Here is a 24,289-nt window from a genome sequence, read left to right as displayed (position 1 = left end):
GGTCAAACCAGGGAACTATCAACCTGCACAATTAAACTACTGCTCTATCTTTTATTCCCAGGTCTCTTATTCCTTACATTGGGAAACAAAAAATATATATTTTTCAGCGATTATGTAGTTAGTTCGGCCCTAATGGTAGGTTAGTTCAGTGCCCTCCAGCAGTGCAAGAAATGCATATACTAATATTTCATCTGAGAACATACAACTAGAGATCTGCTTAGAGGCCATAGCAACCCAAAAATCAGTATTCAGTTTCTCTATTTAGGTTCTGAAGCATTGATACCTTATTTTGAAATCTGAATGTTCTGTGTACCCGTCAGAAATGTTCAACTGATAAAATAAGTGATGTCCCAGAAGAAACAGTTCAGAGGTGATGGATTCAAATATAGGCCAGAATTGTAAGTTTTTGACTCGCCTGGAGCAGGGGGGCCCGGTAGAGTGCAGGAAACCCGAAGTCCAGCTTTCCCCACACGCTGTGGTGTTTTGACTTCACAGCATGCGTGTGATGTCACTGGCAGGTTCCTCACCCGGAAGTCAGCCTGATTGACAAGCTGGCTTCCAGTTGGGCAGGGAACGCTGGACAGGAGGCCGCAACCATAGGTAGGTGTGAGCCCCAAGTCCGGGGCAGGGGGTCTGTGTCCGGAGGGGGTCAATCCCTGACCCAGGGGGGAGGGTCTGATCCCGGGGTGTCTGATCACTGGGGGGTCTGATCCCCAACCCTGGGGGGGGGGGGGGGGGTCCGATCCCAGGGATGTGATTTGTATGGGTTGGGGGGGGGGGGGGGGGTGGAGGCTGATGGTGGGGGAGCTAAAAGGATTGCTCCTCGAGGCTGTCCTCGCCTCCCTACAGCTTCCGGGAATCCTGAGGCCCGGGATCCCCGGCCAGCCACAGTTAAACCTACACAGCAGGCTAATTCAGAGGCTTCCAGTCTCAATTTAATATTTAAAGTGCCAACACGCCTCCTGGGAGCGGGTTGGCTGCCCACCCCCCCTCCTGCTCCATTAAACACGGAAGTGGGCAGGTTGGAAGTAGGCGGGTTGAGGTCGGGATTCACATTTTTAATACATTATCCTCCCACCCGACCCCAACCCACTTGTTTTTTGGGGTTAAAATTCCCCCCATAGTGTCAATAAATCTATTTTTGGTCTTTAGTTTTTACTTTGCCTGCATATTAGGGAAAAGATAAGCATGAGAAATGAGTGGTTCCAGCATTAACCTCTTCATGTTATTAATTGTGCATATACTTTGTATATTATACATGAAGGTTGTAAATGTGCTGTCATTATAGATTACATATTAATATATTCTGCTAATTGGACCTAATCTACATGCCCAAAGTAACTATGTTTAGCTAATTAGCAAGACGCAGCTACATGAAGCTTAGAATAAGGGATCTACGATTATAGTAGATTGTTGATGAACAATCATCTACTTTCATTTGTAAATGAAAATTTGCTTAATTATAGAATTGATTTTCCTTTGTAGCATAAAACGGGCTCGAGGGGCTGATGGCCTACTCCTGTTCCTCATTTCCGAAAACCTATGAGGCTTATATTTTAAAACTTTAGTGGCCATCATTTATTTAACCTTTAGCACATTGTAATAGATTTCCCTACATCACAACAGTGACTACGCGTCAAATGTATTCCATTGGGATGTCCTGCGGTCATGTAAGGAACTATATAAATGCAAGCTAGTTCTTTCTTTTGTTAATAAACAAATTTCAGTTGTGCATAAACTGAAGGTTGTTAAATTAAATATTGTATCGCCGATGTTCTATCGTAAGTTTATATAAAGCTGTAGATGATTCCATTGGAATTTTATGTGTCAGCCATGGCTCAGTTGGTATCACTCTTGCCTCGGAGTCAGAAGGTTGTGGGTTCACGTCCCACTCCAGAGACTTTGCACAAAAATCTAGGCTGACACTCCAGTGCAGTACTGAGGGAGTGCTGCACTGTCGGAGGTGCCATCTTTTGGATGAGACATTAAACCGAGGCCCTGCCTGCTCTCTCAGGTGAACGTAAAAGATCCCATGGCACTATTTCGAAGAAGAGCAGGGGAGTTATCCCCGGTGCCCTGGCCAATATTTATCCCTCAATCACAAAAACAGATTATCTGGTCATTATCACATTGCTGATTGTGAGAGCTTGCTGTGCGCAAATGGGCTGCCTTGTTTCCTACATAACAACAGTGATTCCACTTCAAAGTACTTCATTGGCTGTAAAGCGCTTTGGGACATCCTGAGGTTGTGAAAGGCACTATATAAATGTAAGACTTCCTTTCTTTAATTGGGAAAAGTTAATTCAATCTGTGAGTAGCAACAGGTGAGTACTTCTCTTATACAGTATAAGTATGTAATGGTTGATAATTTGCGATTGTTTTGTGTGAAAATAATATATTTTCCCCCCTGCAACTTTTAAAATTGGTTTAGTAGTTTATATACCAATGTGGTCACACTGACACTGCTGCTATTTCAGGGAAATAAAGATGTTGATCTCTAATCATACAAATGATAATTGAATTAGTGGTAACCAAGAGTATTAATTTATTGGCGCCCTTTTTGAAAATTTTTAGCCCATGGTAATGGTGGAAGTAAGTTCCAGATTTTCCCATTTCTCTGTTGGTAAGGAGCTACCTCGAAAGTATGGTTAGAATTCTCTTCAACCCATTATTTGAAACAAAGCACCTCAACAATGGATTGAAGAGAATTCCAAATTATTTTAAAAGGAAAGTAGCTAGTTGCTTGAAAATGAACAATGCCAAAGGATATGGGGTGTGAACAGGAAAGTGGAATTAGACTAGTTGGGACGTGTGGAGAAAAGCACTAGCACAGATTTGATGGAATGAATGACCTGTTCCTGTATTGTAGCATTCTATGATTCATTCTTGATCCCTAAGGCTCAACAAAAGGGATTGGTCTATCTCACAGGCAGAAAACCTACTACCCTGTGTTTCACTTTTTGTTTTCCAGTAGAGTAATATCAGCAGTAAAGATAAAGTCAGCTTTAGGCTGGTCTTGCCATTACCACATCCTTTTAGATTGGAGGGCACTTTTCATCAGCCACAGCTGTTCTCCAGTCATTTCCTGTGACAGTAATCATCGGATCTATTAAAAGATTTACTTATAGCTTAAAATTGACCCATACGTATCACTTGCCAGCACATTAGTAAACTGCCTTTTTTCAAAATACTTGTTTGAACAGTGAGCATTGATGAAAAGCTTTCAGAAATTGACCTTAAGAATTACTGAGCCTAACAGTGAGGGAGCTGAATTAACACCAGTATCTATCCAGTCATTAACTCAAGGAACCTCATATACAACTGTGTATTAGTTCTGCTCCTTCACAATCTTAGGTTCAGTAACTTTTATTAATCAATTTCCCTAGTTCATGTCATCATTGTTCAAACAGCAATATTCATATAATTATAATTAGTTCTTAAAAGTGATATTTGCTCTTTAAAGGTGTTTGAAATTGTTAACTACAGAATAACTGTACCCTAAAATATAACACTTATTTGCTTGTGTTTTCTTTCATGATGGGTCAATTTAGGTCATTAGTCAATACATGTGTCCAGTGTGGTGCTCAAAAATAACACCACACCAAGACGTTCAAATGCGATAGTGCTGCAGAAAGCACACTAGCATGAGTTAATGTGGAATCACCCTGACATTTGCGACATCCATTGAGACTGAAAAATAAAATAGGATAGGCAAGTGTTACCTTTCTGAAGTAAATTACTTTTGGGAACATTCACTGAAATATACTTTCATTGGGGAATCTCGCCATCAAAAGTCAGATTGTTAGAATTATTTTGACTAACCTAACATACTGTGTTTCATTCTGTTAATTTAATGAATATGTTTATTTCAAAAAAGAATGTTGGTGACATCCAAATATCAGTGGAAATTGACATGCGAAAAAGCAAGTTACTATTATCCGTAATTCTTTGCAACTACTTAATTTTTAATAAGCGGCTTGATGATGGAATTCCCTGCTTAAATATTTGCTTTTATTTAAGTAACCAGTCCAATACCTTAAAAGGTAATTAATCACATTTAACTTTAAGAACATGCTCACTGCACTAGTTGTGCATGGTGCACCAAATGTAGATGCTACACAACATGGTTATATATCATAAAATCAATCTGGCATATATTTTGGAGGGATTGGTATGCCAGCAACCACGTTTTCAATTAAACATACAAACATGATGCAAAGAAATATGCAGAAATCAAGAAAGTGCAGAGAGATAATTTCAAAACTATGTTAGAAAGATATTCCATTGCATTAGCACAGGGATAGAAAGCAAAGCAAATGTATTGTCACTGTACAATGCATTAGTCAGACCCCATCTGAAATACTATGTGTAGTTTTGGTCACCTAATCATAGAACTATATTATTGACCTTGGGCCGGTGCAGAGACAAGCACGTTTCTGGATATTAGAATTCTAAGGTATGAGATATCTTTAAGGAAGGTGGGCTTTTTTACTTTGGTGGGAGAAGAGAAGAAATGAACCAATTGAACTTTCCAGCATTATGATGAGCATTGACAAATTCGTTCCAGGGAAATTAGTGGCTGTGATGAAGCATTCAAATACCAGGAGCCACGTTAAAAAATTAGGAAGTTAGGAGTAAGAAGGAAAGTTGAGTGAAACATTTTCACCCAAAGGGTAGTGGAATTGTGGAATGAGTTACCAAGAAGAGCACTTAAGCAAGCAACATAAAATGGGTTCAAGAGACAGTTAGATAGAGAAGGGATAAAGAGAAATCCTGAAATTTTGCAATCCCAATGGGGAGCTGTGCTTACAGGGAATTAGGATTGGAGAATATTGTAGCCCTATCTCTGACCCATGGCCCTCGTGAATGCGGCTGTTCTCTGGGAGTGCTGGATCATGGAATTACCCCTGTGGTGAGAAGGCAAATTAATGGGATTGATTAGGAGAAGGCTTGTTAGACCTAATGGACTTCTAAAAAATGTTTCTAAACAATAATTATGTTGTAAAGGGGGAAAAGGTGTAACTGAGGGAAAATTTATATTGAAGGATTTTCAACTCTTAAGCATTCACTCCCTCCACCATCAGCGTACCATGGCTGCAGTGTATACCATCTACAAGATGCACTGCAGCAACTCGCCAAGGCTTCTTCGGCAGCACCTCCCAAACTCGCGATCTCTTCCACCTAGAAGGACAAGGGCAGCAGGCGCATGGGAACACCACCACCTCCAAGTTCCCCTCCAAGTCACACACCATCCTGACTTAGAAGTATATCGCCGTTCCTTCATCGTCGCTGGGTCAAAATCCTGGAACTCCCTATCTAACAGCACTGTGGGAGTACCTTCAACACACAGACTGCAGCGGTTCAAGAAGGCGGCTCACCACCACCTTCTCAAGGGCAACTAGGGATGGGCAATAAATGCTGGCTTTGCCAGCGACGCCCAGATCCCATAAGTGAAAAAAAATAATAACCAAGAGCAAAGACCAGAAAGCAAAATGCTACGGTAGGGAATTTTAGAACTTAATATATGTGGAAGAAAGAAAAGTGGAAAAAAATGGAAAGAGTTGCATAGCTAGCTTCCATACTGGACAGTTGTGGCTTTGAACTCCAGACCTCCCCATCACTAACTGCATTCTATGCTAAAGGTACATCCATTCTATCAGTCATCAGTTGAGCTGTTAGGTATAATCCTTTGAGACAATACAATAATGTACCTCGGAGAGGGGGTTTGCTTTTGTCTGGCCATATTACAAATGCTCTCTGTCACTAATCAAAGAATATTATTTGCAGTGGTCATGAGAAATCCAAAGCTTGGAACATTCTACCTTCCTGGAGGATAATGAAACTTTGAGGAAATAAAAACACAAAATGCTGAAATACACAGCAGGCCCATCAGCATTTAAAAAAGAGAAAAGATAGTTCAACATTTTAAGTGTAAAATCTTCATCAGAACCAATACTGATGAAGGGGCTTCACCCAAATTGTTAACCTCTTTTTTCAGATGCTGACAGCTTTCTGGTAAAAGCACAGCTCCCCACTGGGAATGTACTTCTCTTTTGATTAGTGCTTTGAAGAAAGTATTTTCAAAATTAAGTGCATTCCTCTTGCCTACGTACCAGGTATGGGATTTCAGAACTCCTTAATACAATAGTACAGTATACTGCTACACCACACTGTTGAAAGAAACTGACATTTCTGGTCATTTAGAGGCCCTTATTGTAACCAGTTGATATTGGTGATGAGATCAGTTCATGAATGCTTCGCTAGGGGAACAGCATACTTCTAATTTCTGGATACCAATCATGCTACAAATGTGTAGAACATACCACATTCCATCTCTCTATAGATTGTTCCATATAATTTCTGTCAGATGCATTTTTCTTATAAAATGATTTTAGATAATGATTCCAGAATTCAACACCTAATGATTTACTTATTGACTAAGAAAATAAAAACAAAGAGCATGCTCACTCATTTCTTCCATCCTTACTATCATCATTTAGTAAAAGCTACAGTGAAACATGGAACCTTTATTTGATACACATTAAATTCAAACTGCATCTCTATATAATGTCATGAAAAATATGTTCTACATGTTTGGTCATGTACTGCAGCACCTTATGGTTCACATTGGGCCTTTAAAAGATTGAAAGTTAGGTTGCCAATTCAGATCGTAAATGCATTCTCTTTTACAATACCAACTGAGTCACTCACATAAGCTGATCACAAACCAAAACCTCTATCTGACCTGTAATGTCATGTCTCCTTGGGAGTGTTGCACACCAGGCTACTGTAGTTTTCCCCCGACATATACAACAACTTGTATTTATATAGTGCCTTTAATGTAGTGAGCGTCCCAAGAAGCTTTACAGAAAAGAAACAGACACCAAGCAATAAAAGATGAGCGAAAGCATGGTCAGAAATGGGTTTTGAGGAGGTTTTACACGAAAGAGGTAGAAAGATGGAGGGGTTTAGGGAAAAAGTTACAGAGTGTAGTACTTATTCTCGAAAGGACTTTTCCCAAAGTCTGTTCTCCCTTAATTGAAGGATATTACAGTAAGGTGCAGGGGTCTAGACATGGCCCACCCAAATCTAAGCCTGTGTAAATGCTGCGAATGCAGCGAAGTCCAGCGATTCTCAACGCATTGGTGTCGCCAACATCCCAATTCCCTTCAGCCAACCAAAAAAGGAGCGTGTGTGAAGAGGGGGGCATATAGGGGAATGAACTGCACTGACGATCTTGCAAGATTTCCTCCCAGGGTTGCAGTGTGAGATGAAAAAGGAGAAAAAAACTCCAGTAACAGATGAGCCATGAGTCACATCGTTAGTGATGTCAGGAGTTTTTGGGTCCAAGTCAACAAGAGCAGAAGCAGCCTGAGTTTCTATGTGAAACAATTAAAATAACAACAAAAATAATCAACAAAAAAAACAAAATGCACACCCAGCCAAGGCTGAGCCACGCCCGCAGACAGCTAGTGAGTGTGATGTGGATTTGTTGGTGAGCCAGCCAGCGGTGCACTGAGTGTGAAGGTAAGGGAAGAAGAGAAGGAGGGGATGAAGCTGGAGATGTCTGGCTGATGGGATCTGATGTGCAGGTAATGAGCTGCTGGTGCAGGTCACCCTCAGCCAGTGCCCGCTATGTGTTTGTTTCTTTTTGTTTGTTTTGAAAGGAGGAGACCTCAGGTGGGTGATGTACGTGAAAAGAAAGACTTGCATTTATATAGTGCCCCTCATGACCTCAGGATGACCCAAAGCACTTTACAGCCAGTGAAATACTTTTTTTGAAGTGTAGTCGTTGTTGTAATGTAGGAAATGCGGTAGCTAATTTGTGCACAGCAAGCTCCCACAAACAGCAATGCGATAATGACCAGATAATTTTTTTTGTAATGTTGATTGCGGGATAAATATTGGCCAGGACTTCCCTACACTTCTTTGAAATACTGACATGGGATCGTTTATGTCCACCTGAGTGAGCAGATGGGGCCTCGGTTTAACGTCTCATCCAAAAGATGGCACCTCCGACAGCACAGTCTCCCTCAGCACTGCACTGGAGTGTCAGCCGAGATTTTTGTGCTCAAGTCTCCGGAGTAGGACTTGAACCCACAACCGTCTGATTCAAAGGCGTGAGTGCTACCCACTGAGCCATGGCTGACACTTTTTTTGTGGGGGGGGTCAGTGAGGAGAGGGAGCAAGGCAGGAGGAGTTTTTGATTGTGGTCTAGTCTATATCATTCTCCACCATCATCATAACTACTACTAAATAACCTCAATAACTTTGCACCATTCACATCACAATTGCGCCAGCAGGGACCGGCAGTAACTGTCATTATTATTGCTGGTGTCTCATTGCAATCTGCACGACCGCTTGCTTTTTGACGAGTACTGTATTTATCTTGATGAAGAGGAGATGGGGAATGATGCTGGGTTTAAGACCTGTGTGCGATTATTTTTTTTTTTTTACAAGGTGACATTTTTATTTTGTGTATTTTTTTAATTTTTGCACACCCGATCAGGAGTAAATAAAGCAGTGACTTCTTATTATAATCCTGTCAGACAGTCCCTTTCATCCCTCAGCCAACATCTAAACCAGATTATCTGGTCATTATCACACTGCTGTTTGTGGGAGCTTGCTGTGTGCAAATTGGCTGCCGCGTTTCCTACATTACAATAGTTACTATACTTCAAAAGTACTTCATTGGCTGTAAAGCACTTTGGGATGACCTGATGTCGTTAAAGGCGCTATATAAATGCAAGTTGTGTCTTTCTTTACAGTCCCTTCAGATTCACACAACACTTTTTATCCTTTATAATGAGGTGCTCCAGATTCATCAAACAAACGAGTCTCATTCAGGGACGGATTGCTTTTGGCTATCATATTGGAAGTCGTCGTCAGGAGAGGGTGATGTGGAGGACAGAGTCACTCCAAGAGACTGTTCAGCTAGCTGGGCTCAAGGGGAACCACTAAAATGAACAATGTAACCATTGTGAAAGATGGGTGCAGAAAAGGGGTATGGTTGCTATTATTATTGTAACGTATGTTCACCCCAAATTGGTAGCAAATTCAAGAATGGAAACAGATTTTTAGAAAGGATGAATGGGAAGGAGGAGGAGAAAATAGTGTCATAGAGAAGTTTTGTGTGTGCGTGTGTGTGTATATGCATGGAGTCAGTTTACGGCAGAGTGTTTTCAGTGCTGATGCATTCAGCACAATTTGTGGTTTGTAAACATGTTTCAATTTTGATTCAGAATTTTTGACCCAACGCTTTAACTAGATGATCATTTTTTATCTTTTTTTAAAAACTTGTTTTCATTTTGAGTCACACCTACTCCTGTTGTGCATTTATTAGATACTATTCAAAATATGAAATAAAGCGAATGCACGCTATGAGAGCGATCAGCAGACCTTTGGCCATTGCCCGTCCACCATAAGTTGGTGCCCGTCCACCATAAGTTGGTGCCCGTCCACCATAAGTTGGGGCCCACCCAAATTTCCATTTTTAGTTACGGCACTGTTAAGGCAGGTATCTAGTTTATGTGTGAGGAGAAGGGAATTGTAAAAGAAAGTAAAAGATAAAGGGGACAGAACATCACACAGGGACTCTGGGCTGCTTTACATCCACTTCCTGCACTGAAACTTTTTTCACTTATACTATTAATATTGGTAACAAAGTTTTTAAAAAAAATTACCTATGGTGGTTATCACAGTCCCAGCAAAGAAAAAGGCACTGCCAAGCTCCCAGTGACTTGTATTGTTAGCTGAGTTACCTACAGGATTCACTCCTGCACCAAGAGCCTCAATTGCATGCTGGAAAGAAATGATTGTACATAAATAAATTGTACTTTAAAACAAATTATCCACAATAAAGCAATAGAAATATATGCTTGTGAGAGCATAAATCTATATCTTTACAGAGGTGTCCAAAATACAGTATGTAAGCCAAATACAGCCCATTAGCCCTAACTATCTGGCCCACAAAGCCCTAGCTTCTCACTCTCTAGCTGGCTAATCCAGAAACAGAGCAGCAAACTCAAACGGTACTGCTAAATTTAAAGTTAGTTTCTAGCGTAGCTTGGAGGGAAGTATTGTTATGCATTTTTAACTCTTGACTGAGATTGTGAAGTAGTGCTTTTATTTATATTCCTTCAATTTAGTGTTTTATACTGTAATTGTTTATACTGGGGAGCAGGCAGGGTAATGGAGCTGAGCCCAAGATCAGATCAGCCATGATCTCATTGAATGGCGGAGCAGGCTCGAGGGGCCAAATGGCCGACTCCTGCTCCTATTTCTTATGTTCTTATGTGAACTATTGGGTTTCATGGTACGCAGCTAAGTGGCCCGCTCAAAAAAAGAGTTTGGACACCTCTGGTTTGAATATTTAAGATCATGCTAAACTGCTTAAACATCATTAATTTTATATATATATATATAACAGAAAATTCTGGAAACACTCAGCAGGTCAAGCAACATCCGTGTAGAAGAGAAGGTAGAGTTAACGTTTCAGGTCGATGACCTTTCATCAGATAATTTATATCTTGATATTTGTTCAACTGGCAATATCAATTGTAACAAGAGTTATAGAAAAACATCCCTCAAAAATTGTTACACATTTTACAATAGCTTCCTTTGTATCTATCAGTTACCAAGTTTTTTGGAACTAATTATGGTAAAACTTTCTTTTTTATTTAACGACCTATTCTTTAAGGATTGCCATTCTCTAAATTCCCAATATTTGACAATTTCATAAAGTTTTTTTTTAATCACCCCCACCGCCCCATGTAAAAGATCCCATGGCACAGCTAGGGAGTTCTGCCAATATTTGTTCCTGGCCAATAATAACACCTCAACCAACATCACTAAATAAAACAGCTTATCTGGTCATTAATACAAAAGCAAAATACTGCAGATGCTGGAAATCTGAAATAAAAACAGAAAGTGCTGGAAATACTCAGCAGGTCAGGCAGCATCTGTGGAGAGAGAAACAGAGTTAACCTAGGTCGACGACCTATCTGGTCACTATCTCATTGCAGTCTGTGGGAGCTTGCAGTGTACAAATTGGCTGCGGTGTTTCCTACATTACAACAGTGACTACACGTCAAAAAACTTAATTGGCTGTAAAGCACTTTGGAACATTCTGAGGTCGTGAAAGGGCGATATAACTGCAAGTCTTTTCTTTCTATTCAGTGTAACAGATAATGCACAGGTGAGTATTAGTCTAGGTTTAAATTGAATATATATTATGATCAGCTGTTTGCTCTTTTTTAAAATAATTATAGTTAACTGACATGGTTTATCATATTTGTTCATTGTTTTGTTTCCTGTATTCTTCGTATCTGACTGGTAGCCACTGGCTAAATGAATGAACCTATGTCAATTCCAAATACACTGTACAGGTGATGCCATTGTCTATGTACTGATTGAAAACTAGATTAGTGAACCATCTGCGCACGTTACGGTGGTGCACCGAATTAACGTCGAAATCAAAAGTGAAATGAGTGTACAGTGTTTGAAGAGCCACGGCCTCCTTGAAATGCAGAACCAAGTGTACGCGGGTTGTTACTTTCACCCGGGACTTTGTTCAGATATTACTTTTCGACCGTGCGAAAATCCTGTACTTCTTTACGATTAACCAACCTTTAAGAAGACTAAGCTGTTTAAGTAAGAAAATAAAGATATTTAATGTAACAGCTACAATCTGACACTCCTGTTGGCGGTTAGTTGTGGATCAAGGTGATCTTGTGGGTAATAAAAAGCAACTTTAATTGGCCTGTCAACAAGGGCTGAGCATGAAGTCTAAACAATACCTTCCCCTCCCTCTCAAACCAACCGCGTCCCTTTACCGAAACCCAACAAACGTTCTATTTTAAAAGTAAAATGAACTCTCTCTTTGGTGTGGAGAGTTCAGCTGATCGACACTATACACTCATCAAACCACGTTCGTGCACGAGATGCAAATAGTTGAACCTGGGCACACATTCAGATGTGCATCCATTTCCTTACCTCAATAAGCGCGTCAAGTTCTCCGGGGTTCACGCAGGGGTGATTCCGAAGAAAATTGAATTTCTCTGCCGTGATCTTATTCTTCTGTTTGCTTTCGAAAGGTTTTTCCAGAACTCTGAAGACTGCGCCTCCGATCACCAGGTAAACCACAACCACCACGAAGATGGCCAGCACCGTCTTCCACTTCATGACGGTGGGCGACGTGTGGGGGCCACTGTCCATGCTGGCGACCACCGTGGTTCTGGAGGATATGGACAGCCTGGACACGGGGTAGTGCCCGTTGCTCTTGGGGTCACAGGCTTGCACAGTGGATTGAACAGCCACTGAAACAAGAAATAATGAAGTATAACTCTGATCCCAGGATGGAGAGAGAGAAAAAACTTATTATACTTCTGTGCACAAAGAAAGGGTAGCTGCTGCTTTAAGTGTCAAGCTGATATCAATTTAGGATACATACTAACTTCATATATTTTCCTTCCGAATCTGACCTTGTGACCAGAATGTTTCCTGGGGGTGTGCAGATTAGTGGAACGCCCCCTGTTTCAACTGTGTGTAACTCAGCCTCTACACGTTTGTTCTGTGCAGTCGAGTCATGCAAACGTGTACCTATTGCCGGAGTAGTATTTTCATAGTTTTAAATAGGCGCATGTTAGTAGCATTTCCTGGTGACGATGATATCATTGTGCGCCGTTTCTCATAGAATAAGTTACTTGTCGTTGTGTCAGGCTACACGCGTAGACCCCCGGTGTTGGGCGTGTAGGGTCTATGGAACCGCCAAACTATATTCATAAGAATTCATAGCCTCCATGCTGTAGAATTCAATCGTTTATTCTCCCCGACCCACACTTATATCTTCTCAGCTATAATAATGTTAATTAAAATATGCGAACTGCAACTAACTATGTCAAATGTGCATTAACTGGTAGCATGCGTCTGTTTCGCCCAGGTTCAAATCCATTTTCAATGTATAAGGCTTATCAGGCGTTGTTCTAATGACCACTGATATCATTGTGCGAGGGTGACTCGAGCCAGTAACACTGGCTTAGAATCATTAAAAGCATTAGCAGAAACAGACATCTTGTGTACGGTTACCAGAAACGGTCGATTTGCATGCAATTTATTCTGCATTCAACGGAGCGATAAACTCCTAGGCAACACTGCACTCGCCGCTTTTATTGTGGCGAACTAATGTACTCTGATGTCAAGCATTGATAACGGCGGATCACCCAACCCTGGGAGTTGCTTAATCCAAGAATCGGTTTGGATATTTGCATAGTTTCCAAAGCCGTCGGGAAATTCGCAAAAAAAAGTTTGGGTCTCTGTTACGAGAAATTGCAAGCTGTTTGGAATGATGTCATCCGCTGTTTACCAGCAATATAAAGCAGTTTATGGGTTAATACTGCCCTCCTTCACATTCCGCGGTGTAAGGACTTGAGTTTTCAACCGGGGAAGTATCACTGCTGAATCAAATCAATGTTTTGAAATTGTTGTGCAGTGTGTGTTGTGGGTGCTGCGATGAGGTGTTGTCTTAGACACAGCATCTCACCGGGAATATGACAAGGCAGCAACAGAGGGATAGCGAATGGGAAAACGGGCAATAGCTGAAGAGGTATATACAGATTCGTTTTCCATGTTGATATGTCAATGAGATACAGTAGTCTAGGAAGAAATCCATTTAGCAGTAATTTGCCCAGGCTCGCTTTTGTTCCTGGCTCCCCGCACCAGACTGCGGGTTTTTGCTCGCTGTGTGCTGATCCGATCCGTGCAATAATGCAAAACACACACACACTAGACCACAGCTGCACGGGCGAGCTCAACGATCGATTCAAAAAATAAGGGCAATGAAATAAAAAGAAAGCGAGCACAATAAACGATATTCCCAGTATGCATTTTGGAATGAATAAAAGTAACCCCTCTATTCCGAGCCGTGCGGTTCGATCCCACGATGTAACTGCTCAATGCAGCATATATAGAATGATGATGAATCGGTACAAAATGGTTATTGCGAGGACCTGGAGTCGAAATCCCATTAAAACGAATTCTCTCCAGTAAATATCGGTGAAACGAAGAGAACGCTTAGCTATTTAAGGGCAACAGTTGCTCGCGTAATTGTCCATCGATTTGTTTATTATACATACATAATATACCTTAAATGATATGCTAAGAATATCAAAGCCATGGGCAGATACCGTTCAATTGACGGAACAAAAATCCCAATAGCACACACACACACACACAACACACACATAAATTCTTACTGCATTACGGTTACAAACCTGGCGGGTCACAACTAGTGTGTTTTCTTGACGATTCTATTGGAAATTTCATCTTAGATCGCCAAAACCTTTCCTTTTCTTGCATCCGCAAATTGCAATCAGTTACTCGGAATGCGCGCACTTAAGATGAAAGGCCATCCTTTGAAGTCAACATTTTACGTGTTTTAGTCCAAGCAGGTCGATAAAATAAAGAAAATGAGATTTAAAAAAATAAAATAATGCAAAAATCATAAATCGGACTGAAGCTCAGCAACGCCAGAAACGATTCGTGCATCAATGATCTCACACTGCAGGACGAATTGCATGCGTCTGCGTTTCATATGTCAATTTTTTTTAAAAAAGTCGATTATATCTATGGAGAAAATAGCAGATCTTGCTTCCGGAGTGGCTGGAGTGGTCGGACTCACTGTTTTGGGCTGGAGATGGAGGCTGTGTGTGGCTGTGTCGTGCTGTTAGGTGGAGTTGTGAGTCGGAGGCACGCTGGGTTTGTCGACACATGGCAGTGTCCTGCGGCAGGCGACAGCCACCTCATCAAACATTTCCCACACAAAGAGAGGAAAGGCGGCTTTGGAAGGCATTCTCTCACCGAACCGACTGTGCACACTATTGCTCCCGTAACAGGTGTAAAATGTGTATGTAGGTGCTCGTATCTAATTGTAGAATGTGTGCACGCACATCAGTTTGGGTCGGTAGTCCATGTATGCGTTTGTCTCCTAAGAGCCCGTTGTGTGTAACATTCCACCATTTACCAAGTGACATTACCGCAAACACGCAGTTTGCAATATTGCAGGCTACGTGCAACTTTATGCGCGTCGCATCGTGTGCAGTACATGTCTGAATATACTTTTAAAGTTTTTATTCCATAAACACGGTCTGAATATTGTACGGCCCTGCTTTTATCAATTGGATCTATAATACGAGTAAACACTGTAACATTTGTTTAGTATGTATACATTGTGCTGACTAACATCCCATGCATCTATGGTCAGGCGTGGCAATCGCGCAAGTAAATAAAAGGAGTAAGGAAGACGGATAGTATCGAATCACTGTCGATGTCACTTGGAAGTTCAACTGGTGATTGCATTTTGCATTACTTAATCGCACTGCGCCGCAACCGGTATTCCTGAGTCTTTGAACCTGTGCGGAATGTTAATGACGAAGGGTTCGCCGGACGGCGCTTTCATCTGCAACCACAACTCATACCGACTGAACCATCGGCTATTAAGGGGATTCAGCGAGAACAAAGGGGAGGGCGGCGTTTTCCAGGCTCTTTGACAACAGAAAGTAAAAAAAAAAAATCTGGGAGTGGTCGAGAAACCGGTTCGTTTAACCCTTTGTAAAGATTTCTTCAAAAAGTTTTCTAAATTGTCAGTGTATAAAAGCGCAATGCTGGACACTATAGTATAGAATTACTATATACACAGCATAAAATACAACCAGTTTAGGGTCGAAACAGAATCAACAATACCAACCTTGGGTACACTGGTAAAATACTAACGCAGTATTCAAGGGGTTACATGAAGATTTCTGCAGTATTTTTCCCAAAGCTCTCCCATCCCTTGTTTCCTGTGCACCTGCTACCATTATTAAAACTGCAGCATCCCTTTTCCAAGGATTTACTCATCAATTTCATCAATCAACCAGTAATCTTCATGTACTAAAACTAAACACAGGCCTAGAAGTTCGGTGGGGTTAGCGCCCAATTAGAGGCGTTAGAGGGTCTTGCGCCGGAATTATAGCTGGTAACGAAATTGCGTTGGGCCCTACCATCGGCGTTAGCCGGTAGCGCTGCGCCGGCACCAATGACGTCATCGGTGTGCGCAGCGTCCCGGTTGCCGTGGTAACCCGGCCCCAAGCCCAAATTCAGTTGCGGCCGCCTCGCCCGTGGCAGCCGCAACCAACGATTGTTGAAAGGGATGTTACACACCTTTGCGCCGGCGCATAAAGGTGGAGCGGCGGCTGGCCGCTTTCCCGGCGGCCGCCTGCCCACACCTCCCTCCCCGGACTCCTCCACCACCCCCCCGCGGCACTGATGTGTGTGGCCCGCGAGCCCAGCTCTTCCCCGAGGTGCCGGGCTCATTTGTCGGGCGAATCGACCGGCCAGCGGTCGGCTGCAGGCAGCTCCTCCTTAACAGAAGGAGGAGGCCTGCAGTACCCCAGCCTGCCGCACCGCCTCGGGTGCCGCAGCGGGGGATTAACGCCTGAAAACTGCACCGAACGCCCATAGTGAGGCGCAAAAACCCTCCATTAGCGCCCGCCGCCGTCTGGGCCCGGGGCAACCGAATTTTCGTCGGGCGCAGCGGCATTAACGCCGGCACAAAATTTCGGGCGCTAAAGCCCTGGCGGACCCACAACCGAATTTCTAGGCCACTACCTTAAATGTGGCTGTACCAATGCCTTGTACAACTTAAGTGCAGTATACGTTGTTTTATATTGCACTGTTCTAGCAATACAATTTGAAACCCTATTTGCTTTTCGAGTGGTATTGTCAGAATGTTTCTGGACCTTCAGTTTTTGATCCACTATGACCAACAGGTATCTCTCCTGCTCCACTCGCTTTAGCGGATTTCCCTGCATTGTAGATACATGTCAGGAATTACCCAGATCCAATGCAGTACACTGCACCACATTGAAGAACATCTGCCAGACACCAGCCATTCATCCACTATGTCTAAATTGGTGTTTATCCTATGTGTTGATTTAAATTCCTAACTCTATTTTTGTATCATCAACAAACTTGGTAATGCCTTCCTCCAAATAATTTATGAAGATGGGACTCCAAGTGGCATTGTCCCATGTAGAGCTATTTCCATTGAGAACTATCATCTGCCTACAAGGCTCATTCGTGCACGTGTGGTCAAATCAATGTAACTAATAGATATAAAGTATGTGTTTGAATGGAAAGACTTTGGCCCAAAGTATGCACATGAATGTGTGCATGTATAAGTATACAAGGAGCTAAATTGTTCATTTAATTTCAATCTATTATATTTTAAAAGCAAACAACCCCATCATCAATGGATGACTTCAGTGAAGTTTATAACATTATAATTATCCACTGCATGTCTGTGCCATATGCAGCTAACAATTAAACTTATAATAAATACAATAACAATACACAATTCTTAAAAGCTTACCCACAAAACTAGAAAATAAAGAAAGACTGCATTTATAAAGCGTCTTTCATGACCACCAGACGTCCCAAAGCACTTCACAGCCAATTAAGTACTTTTTTGAAGTGTAGTCACTGTTGTAATGTAGGAAATGCAGCAGCCAATTTGTGCACAGCAAGCTCCCACAAACAGCAATGTGATAATGACCAGATAACCTGTTTTAGTGATGTTGATTGAGGGATAAATGTTGACCAGGACACCAGGGAGAACTCCCCTGCTCTTCTTCAAAATAGTACCAAGGGATCTTTTATGTTCACCTGAGAGCAGACAGGGCCTTGGTTTAACATCTCAGCTGAAAGACAGCACCTCTGACAGTGCAGCACTCCCTCAGTACTGCACTGGAATGTCAGCCGAGATTTTTGTGCTCAAGTCTTTGGAGTGGGACTTGAACCCACAACCGCCTGACTCAGAGGTGAGGGTGCTACCCACTGAGCCACGGCTGACACTAACTTTCTCCCTGTCCACCAAAAATCTCACTGGATCGCTCAATATCCTGGGCTCTGAATACAACCGCTATTTTGCCAGCTTCACCCAGATGTGTCCTGGTTAATATTTAGCCCTCAACCTTTTGCTTACCTGGGCGGGTCCGGTGCAGATGGTGTTGGTGGCAGGCCGCTATCCCGCTGCTGGCCCCATCCTGCTGCAGAAAATGAACTTACCTTAATGGGGCCTATTAAGCCCGCCCAGCGCATTACCCGACCCAATTAGATGGTGCGGGTCTGGTGACGTCATTCATGACGCGTTTTCTGGGACCCTGGCCACATTAGATTTTAAGTTTAATCTAAAATAGTGGGTGTTGAATCTTTATTCTACAATAATATAATAAATGTTATATATGAGTGACAAAGAAATATTTAAATAATATTATCATTAAGTAATATGATGTCATCTACAAATACAATCAAGAAAATAATTTTAAAAGTACATTAATTGGGAAGTTATTGATGCTTTAGTCACAAATCTATAGACTTTTGTTTCAGTAACTGGTACAAATAAAAGATGTGTGTGTATATGTAATATATAACATTAAGCAGATTTTAAATGTAATTGTAAAGGGGTGGATTTACACTTTTATGCAAGTTCAGCGGAAGAGCTGCAGAATCCCTGACAAACAGTGTAAGTGGTGCGTACAATGTGTCTCTGGGATTTCTGCAGCTCTTCCGTTGAAGTTAACAATGGACAAGTGAGAGAACTTCTGCAGAAATTCACCCCAACGTCTCAGACTGAAAAATTTAATTTGTTATATTCGGGGACTCAAAGCAAATTGAACCAGTGGAATAAGTGATGAGAATGAAATTATTACAGTCGATGACTTAATTTAATGTGTAACTGGACAATCACAGTATACTGTGAGAGAAATCTGAACAGAAAGAACACAAACATTTATTTAACTTGTATATGTCATTTTTTTTAGTGCAGTTTAATTCACTGCAATTACTGTTGAGTTGGAAGGCAACAGCTGAGAATGACGAGTAAAAATGTATTTCCCTCACCACCCAGGGTAGCACTTACATCCCTTCAGGAATTTCTGAATTAACATGTACCAGTACCTTTTCAAGTAGAACAGAATCTCCATCAATTTGTTAGTTGATGTAATCAACATGTTTTTATTTTGGTTTGTTTTCCATGCTGTCAAGTAATCAACTGGAGCAATGACCATGGAACTCATGCCTCATAAGAACATAAGAAATAGGAGCAGGAGTAGGCCAATCGGCCCCTCGAGCCTGCTCCGCCATTCAATAAGATCATGGCTGATCTGATCCTGACCTCAAATCTACTTTCACTCTCCATCCCACCCGAACCCATGTGATCTCCCGGGAGAGGTGAAAAACCAGATAAAAAACCCAATGGTCAATTTGGGAGAAAAAATCTGGGAAATTCCTCTCCGACCCATCTAGGTGATCGAAACTCGTCCAGGAGATCACTCTGTTCCTGTATTTCCTGCAGTACTTACTTTCTGTAAGAGGTGATCTCCACCCCAGCCAGGAGCAGGCCCAATTTACTCTTGAAGGACTCCTAGCTGGCAGCCTGTTCCCGAGGTCTCCACTAATCCCTGTGAATAGAACCATCTCCTGAAATTTAACACAGAATTAGAACACAAGAAGTAGGAGCAGGACCAGGCTACACGGCCCCTGGGCCCGCTCCGCCACCCACAGGGCCATGACCGATCCGAACCTAGCCTCATGTCCGATTTCCTACCCGCTCCCCGTAACCCCTAATTCTCCTGGGAAATTCCTCTCCGACCCATCTAGGCAATCGAAATTCTTCCAGGAGATCACTCTGTCCCAATATTTTCTACAGTACTTGCCTTCTGTAAAGGCGATCTCCACCCCAGCCAGGAACAGGAATAAAACCATCTCCTGAAATCTAACACAGAATTAGAACACAGTAGGAGCAGAACCAGGCTACACGGCCCCTGGGCCCACTCCACTACCCACAGGGCCATGACCATTCCGAACCTAGACTCATGTCCAATTTCCTGCCCGCTCCCCATAACCCTTAATTCCCTTTACTTCTAGGAAACTGTCTATTTCTGTTTTAAATTTATTTAATGATGTAGTTTCCACAGCTCTCTGGGGCAGCAAATTCCACAGACCTACCACCCTCTGAGTGAAGAAGTTTCTCCTCATCTCAGTTTTGAAAGAGCAGCCCCTTATTCTAAGATTATGCCCCCTAGTTCTAGTTTCACCCATCATTGGGAACATCCTCACCGCATCCACCCGATCAAGCCCCTTCACAATCTTATATGTTTCAATAAGATCGCCCCTCATTCTTCTGAACTCGAATGAGTAGAGTCCCAATCTACTCAACCTCTCCTCATATGTCAACCCCCTCATCCCTGGGATTAACCGAGTGAACCTTCTTTGTACTGCCTCGAGAGCAAGTATGTCTTTTCTTAAGTATGGACACCAAAACTGCATGCAGTATTCCAGGTGTGGTCTCACCAATACCTTGTACAACTGCAGCAATACCTCCCTGTTTTTATATTCCATCCCCCTAGCAATAAAAGCCAACATTCCATTGGCCTTCTTGATCATCTGCTGCACCTGCATACTAACTTTTTGTGTTTCGTGCACCAGGACCCCCAGATCCCTTTGTACTGCAGTACTTTCCAGTTTCAGGTTGACAGACGTGGTTCCTGAGCTGTGTGAATCCCATGGCCATGCAGGGAAATTTAAAAAGTAGGAGGAAAAAGGCTCTTAAGTGCCTGCCAACTACATGATAATGATCTCAATTGGGTCCTCCACCACTGCCAGTCGGGTTGGCTCCACGATGACAGATGCGCCGGGGGAAAGGCGCATGGGAGCGAGATGACAGCGGGTTCCCGACCCGGTCAAAAATACCAAATTTCCCACCTGACCCACCACCGATCGCGCCCATTACTGTTGTATGAACGCATTCAAGCATAGAACCAGGCAGACAGGCTTCCAACTACGATGTTCTCTTTATTGGTAAAATGGCTGACTGCAGCGTTCCCGGGTAATTCCCATAATGCAATGCACATTACATTACCTTATTAACTGGTGTTAAACTCGCACATTACATTACCGTATTGACTGGTGTCAAACTTGCAATCAATACACGACATCCCCCTTTTCCTTGGAAACAAACTTGCAGTTTACAAACAGTTGCTTACAATAACACTGCATAACTTATTTGGTTTATAAACTTTTTACAAACTTGTGTCTTACCACAAAACTAAATAATTCCCAGGTTTAAACATTTAACATCACCCATGCAGTTCTCGCACAGTTTATGTTGTGACATAATCAGACAGTCTTTGGGGTTTTCTTCTAACCCTTTGAGGTCTGGCTGTATTGGGTATGTCTGACATGTTGGTGTCAGTGGGTATTGCCTGTGTCACAGTGGTATGTGTGTCAGGATCTACTATACTGTCCTCAGTCCCTTGTGTTTCCTCCTGCTCATGGAGTGTCTCCTTTGGTCCATTGGTACTGTATTTCTTCACAAACGTAGTGTTTCTCGAGTAGCATGCTCCTTCTGGAGATTCCACGACTACTTGACTCCCTGTTTTACACAAAACTTTGTGGGGTGTGGCATTAAAAGGAGTGGTGAACTTGTCCACTTTGTCCTGCCGTACCAGCACCGTGTCGCCAACTTCCACCTCTGAGTATTGTGTTCTCCGCTGTTCATCTGCGTACAGTTTGGACTTGCCTTTTTGTTCTGCATCCCAGTCACGTACTTCCATGTCTGCGCGCGGCTCTGTGATGTCTGGCAGCTTTCCTCTCATTTTCCGTTTAAAGAGCAGTTCTGCCGGGCTCTTTCCTGTCGTGGCATGGTCAATGCTCCTGTACACAGTCACATATTTTCTAAGTTCACGTTTCCAATCTAGTCCTTCTGACTGAGCAATTCTGATTCTCTTCATCAGCGATGCATTCTGGCGCTCGACTTCTCCGTTAACCTGAGCCCATTTTGCTGTCGTTTACAGGTGTTCCTGTTGTTTTCACAGTATTCTTTGAATAATTCAGATCTGAATTGGGGACCATTATCAGATTTGCAGGTGATTGACAAACCATGACGGCTGAAGATTGACTCTAAACTATCAATAACCTTCTCTGTTGTTGTGGAGGTCTTGATGTCATATTCATAATAGCAACTATAATAATCAACTACCACAAGAATGGAGTGGTTGGATGGCAAGGGTCCCAGTAAGTCTATAGCTACATCTTGCCAGGGGCCCTCCGGTAATGGTGTTGGTCTCAACGGTTCAGGTGGGTCGGGTCTGGCTACTATCTGACAGCCGTGGCACGCTTTACAGTGTTTTTCAGCTGCCTTGTCCATGCCAGGCCACCAAACCTTGGTTCTGAGATGTTGCTTTGTTCCAACTATTCCCAAGTGTCTTTCATGTGCTAACACCAGGGCTCATGCGCGTAACACTGTGGGTAGCACGATGCGTGTTCCCCGAAGAACTAGGTACCCCACTACGCACAGCTCGTTTGCAATTGCTGCATAAGCTTTACAGTTCTCAAAATGTCCGTTTGTGATTGCCTTCCTTACCTCAATCAGCTCTGGGTCGGTAGCAGAGGCTTCCTCCGCCCCTCTAGTAGTGAGTGCTTTTGGTGTCGCACTCACAGCTACAAATCTCACATATTCATCTGAGAATGTCTCTCCTGTTTTGCTGTCTCCCCCAGCAATCGTGACAGTGGGTCTGCAATGTTTTGCTTGCCTGGAATGTGTATCACCTTAAAATTGTACGGCTGTAATCTAAGTACCCATCTCTCTATGCGGGCACAGGGTTTAGAGTGTGGGCCATATATCACTTGTAATGGCTTATGGTCAGTTACCAAGTTAAATTTTCGGCCATACACATATGGATGCAGCCTCTCACAAGCCCATACAAGAGCTAAGGCCTCTCTCTCTGTTTGAGTGTATTTCCTCTCACAGTCTGTTAAACTACGACTTACATAGCATATTGGCACCTCTTGTCCCTGTTGGTCCTGAACTAGTACGGCGCCTAAACCTACAGGACTCGCATCTGCTATCACCTTGGTTGGTGCGTCCTTATCAAAATATGCTAAAGTGCTGGCTCTGGCCAACTCTTCCTTGAGTGCACTGAATGACTGTCTCCGTTGTGATCCAAATTTAAATGGTGTGTCTTTTCTCGTCAGACGTCGCAGTGGCTCTGATAGCGTTGCAAACTGCGGGATGAATCTGCTACTGTACCCAACGAGTCCCAAGAAACTCCTCACCTCTGTAGCATTCTCTGGTTCCCGAGCTTCTGCCACCGCTCGCACTCTCTGCTGTTGGTCCGATGTGTAAGATTCGCGAAATTTTCATTGAATAATCACGTAGGAAAATAGGGTTAATAAAACAGCTTTATTGACCAAAAGAAGCTTTTACAGAGAAACCTTTGATAAAAGGGCACACAAAATGGCCGCCAGACCTCGTGACCAGCTTCTGGAACCATTTGAATTTCTGATACTGCAAGCCAGACAGGCTTGTGGATTGAAGACATTAAAAGCCCGCGAAAACCAGTTTCGGGAAGCCGAAACTCATGGAACTGAGTATACATATTGATTAGATTACAAGTACAGGACAGATTTGGGTGGCAGGATGAGACCCATCAAGAAATGGGCGGACAATTGAACGAACGCTTAAGCCCATTACACTGTACAAAGAGAAGCCGTTTAACAGCCATCCAGGGCAATCTCCAGACCGATCAATATACAAACCAAGTTACGGTAACAAAGCAAAGACATTATCGGCCCAGGAAGGCCAGTTCAGCTATCACCAACTCCCGTTATGAAGACAAAACACCCCTGCAGAGTGTTCTGCCCGCCAAACATTATTACAAAGACAGGACTGTGATTTGGCGGGAGATAAGCATGTTCCAAAAGGTATAACTGTGGATTGAGTAAAGTCCATCAGTGAGTTCTCCATCGGTATGCTTCGGGACAGACTCCATCGGAACTAAGCAGCACTTCGGTTCGGAACGTGTTCGGTGTTCGGCCAGGCAAGGCCCAGCCACGACGAGAAGACGATGAGAAGAGTTCGGCTTGGAAGCCAGTTCGGCCAGGCAAGGCCCGGCCACGACGGGAAGACGACGAGGGAGGCCCGGGTACTTTTGTCGGGAGATCATCGACGACCCAGGCCGGAGAAGAAGACACTCAGGGCTTAGGTACTCCAATTCTGCTCCACCGTTGGAGAAATCAGAAGGACAATTCTGACTATATAAAGAGTCATTTCGGAACCAGCGTCCCGCCCTGGGGAAGACCGTCGGGAGATCATCGACGACCCAGGCCGGAGAAGAAGACACTCAGGGCCCGGTACTCCAATTCTTCAACATCACATCGGCGAGCGCTCATCGCAGGAGAACCAAGAGGAAAA

The 24,289-nt window shown here is 42.9% G+C and overlaps 1 protein-coding gene and 1 long non-coding RNA gene across 2 annotated transcripts in view; one reads left to right on the top strand and one right to left on the bottom strand.

Moving 5' to 3' along the window:
* Positions 1 to 15,065, bottom strand: part of LOC147109199 (potassium channel subfamily K member 10-like) — a 52,816-nt gene extending 37,751 nt beyond the window's left edge. The window contains exons 1-3 of the mRNA XM_086002898.1: positions 14,271 to 15,065; positions 11,995 to 12,317; positions 9,684 to 9,801 (exon numbers count right to left, since the gene is read on the bottom strand). Coding sequence (XP_085859024.1) covers positions 9,684 to 9,801; positions 11,995 to 12,317; positions 14,271 to 14,355 — 526 coding nt within the window. The 5' untranslated portion in view covers positions 14,356 to 15,065. The remainder of the gene's footprint in view (positions 1 to 9,683; positions 9,802 to 11,994; positions 12,318 to 14,270) is intronic.
* On the top strand, positions 484 to 13,066 carry LOC147109200 (uncharacterized). Its single transcript, XR_015080191.1, has 2 exons — positions 484 to 600; positions 12,096 to 13,066. It is a non-coding gene; the product is annotated as an uncharacterized LOC147109200 (long non-coding RNA).
* Positions 15,066 to 24,289: the final 9,224 nt, after the last annotated feature.

This window comes from Somniosus microcephalus, chromosome 12, assembly GCF_052327205.1.
Source record: "Somniosus microcephalus isolate GS21.2 chromosome 12, FLI_Smic_1.0, whole genome shotgun sequence".
NCBI classification, from domain to species: domain Eukaryota; kingdom Metazoa; phylum Chordata; class Chondrichthyes; order Squaliformes; family Somniosidae; genus Somniosus; species Somniosus microcephalus.
The sequence above is the reverse complement of the archived record's forward strand: the minus strand, read 5'-3'. Positions and strand labels throughout refer to the sequence as shown.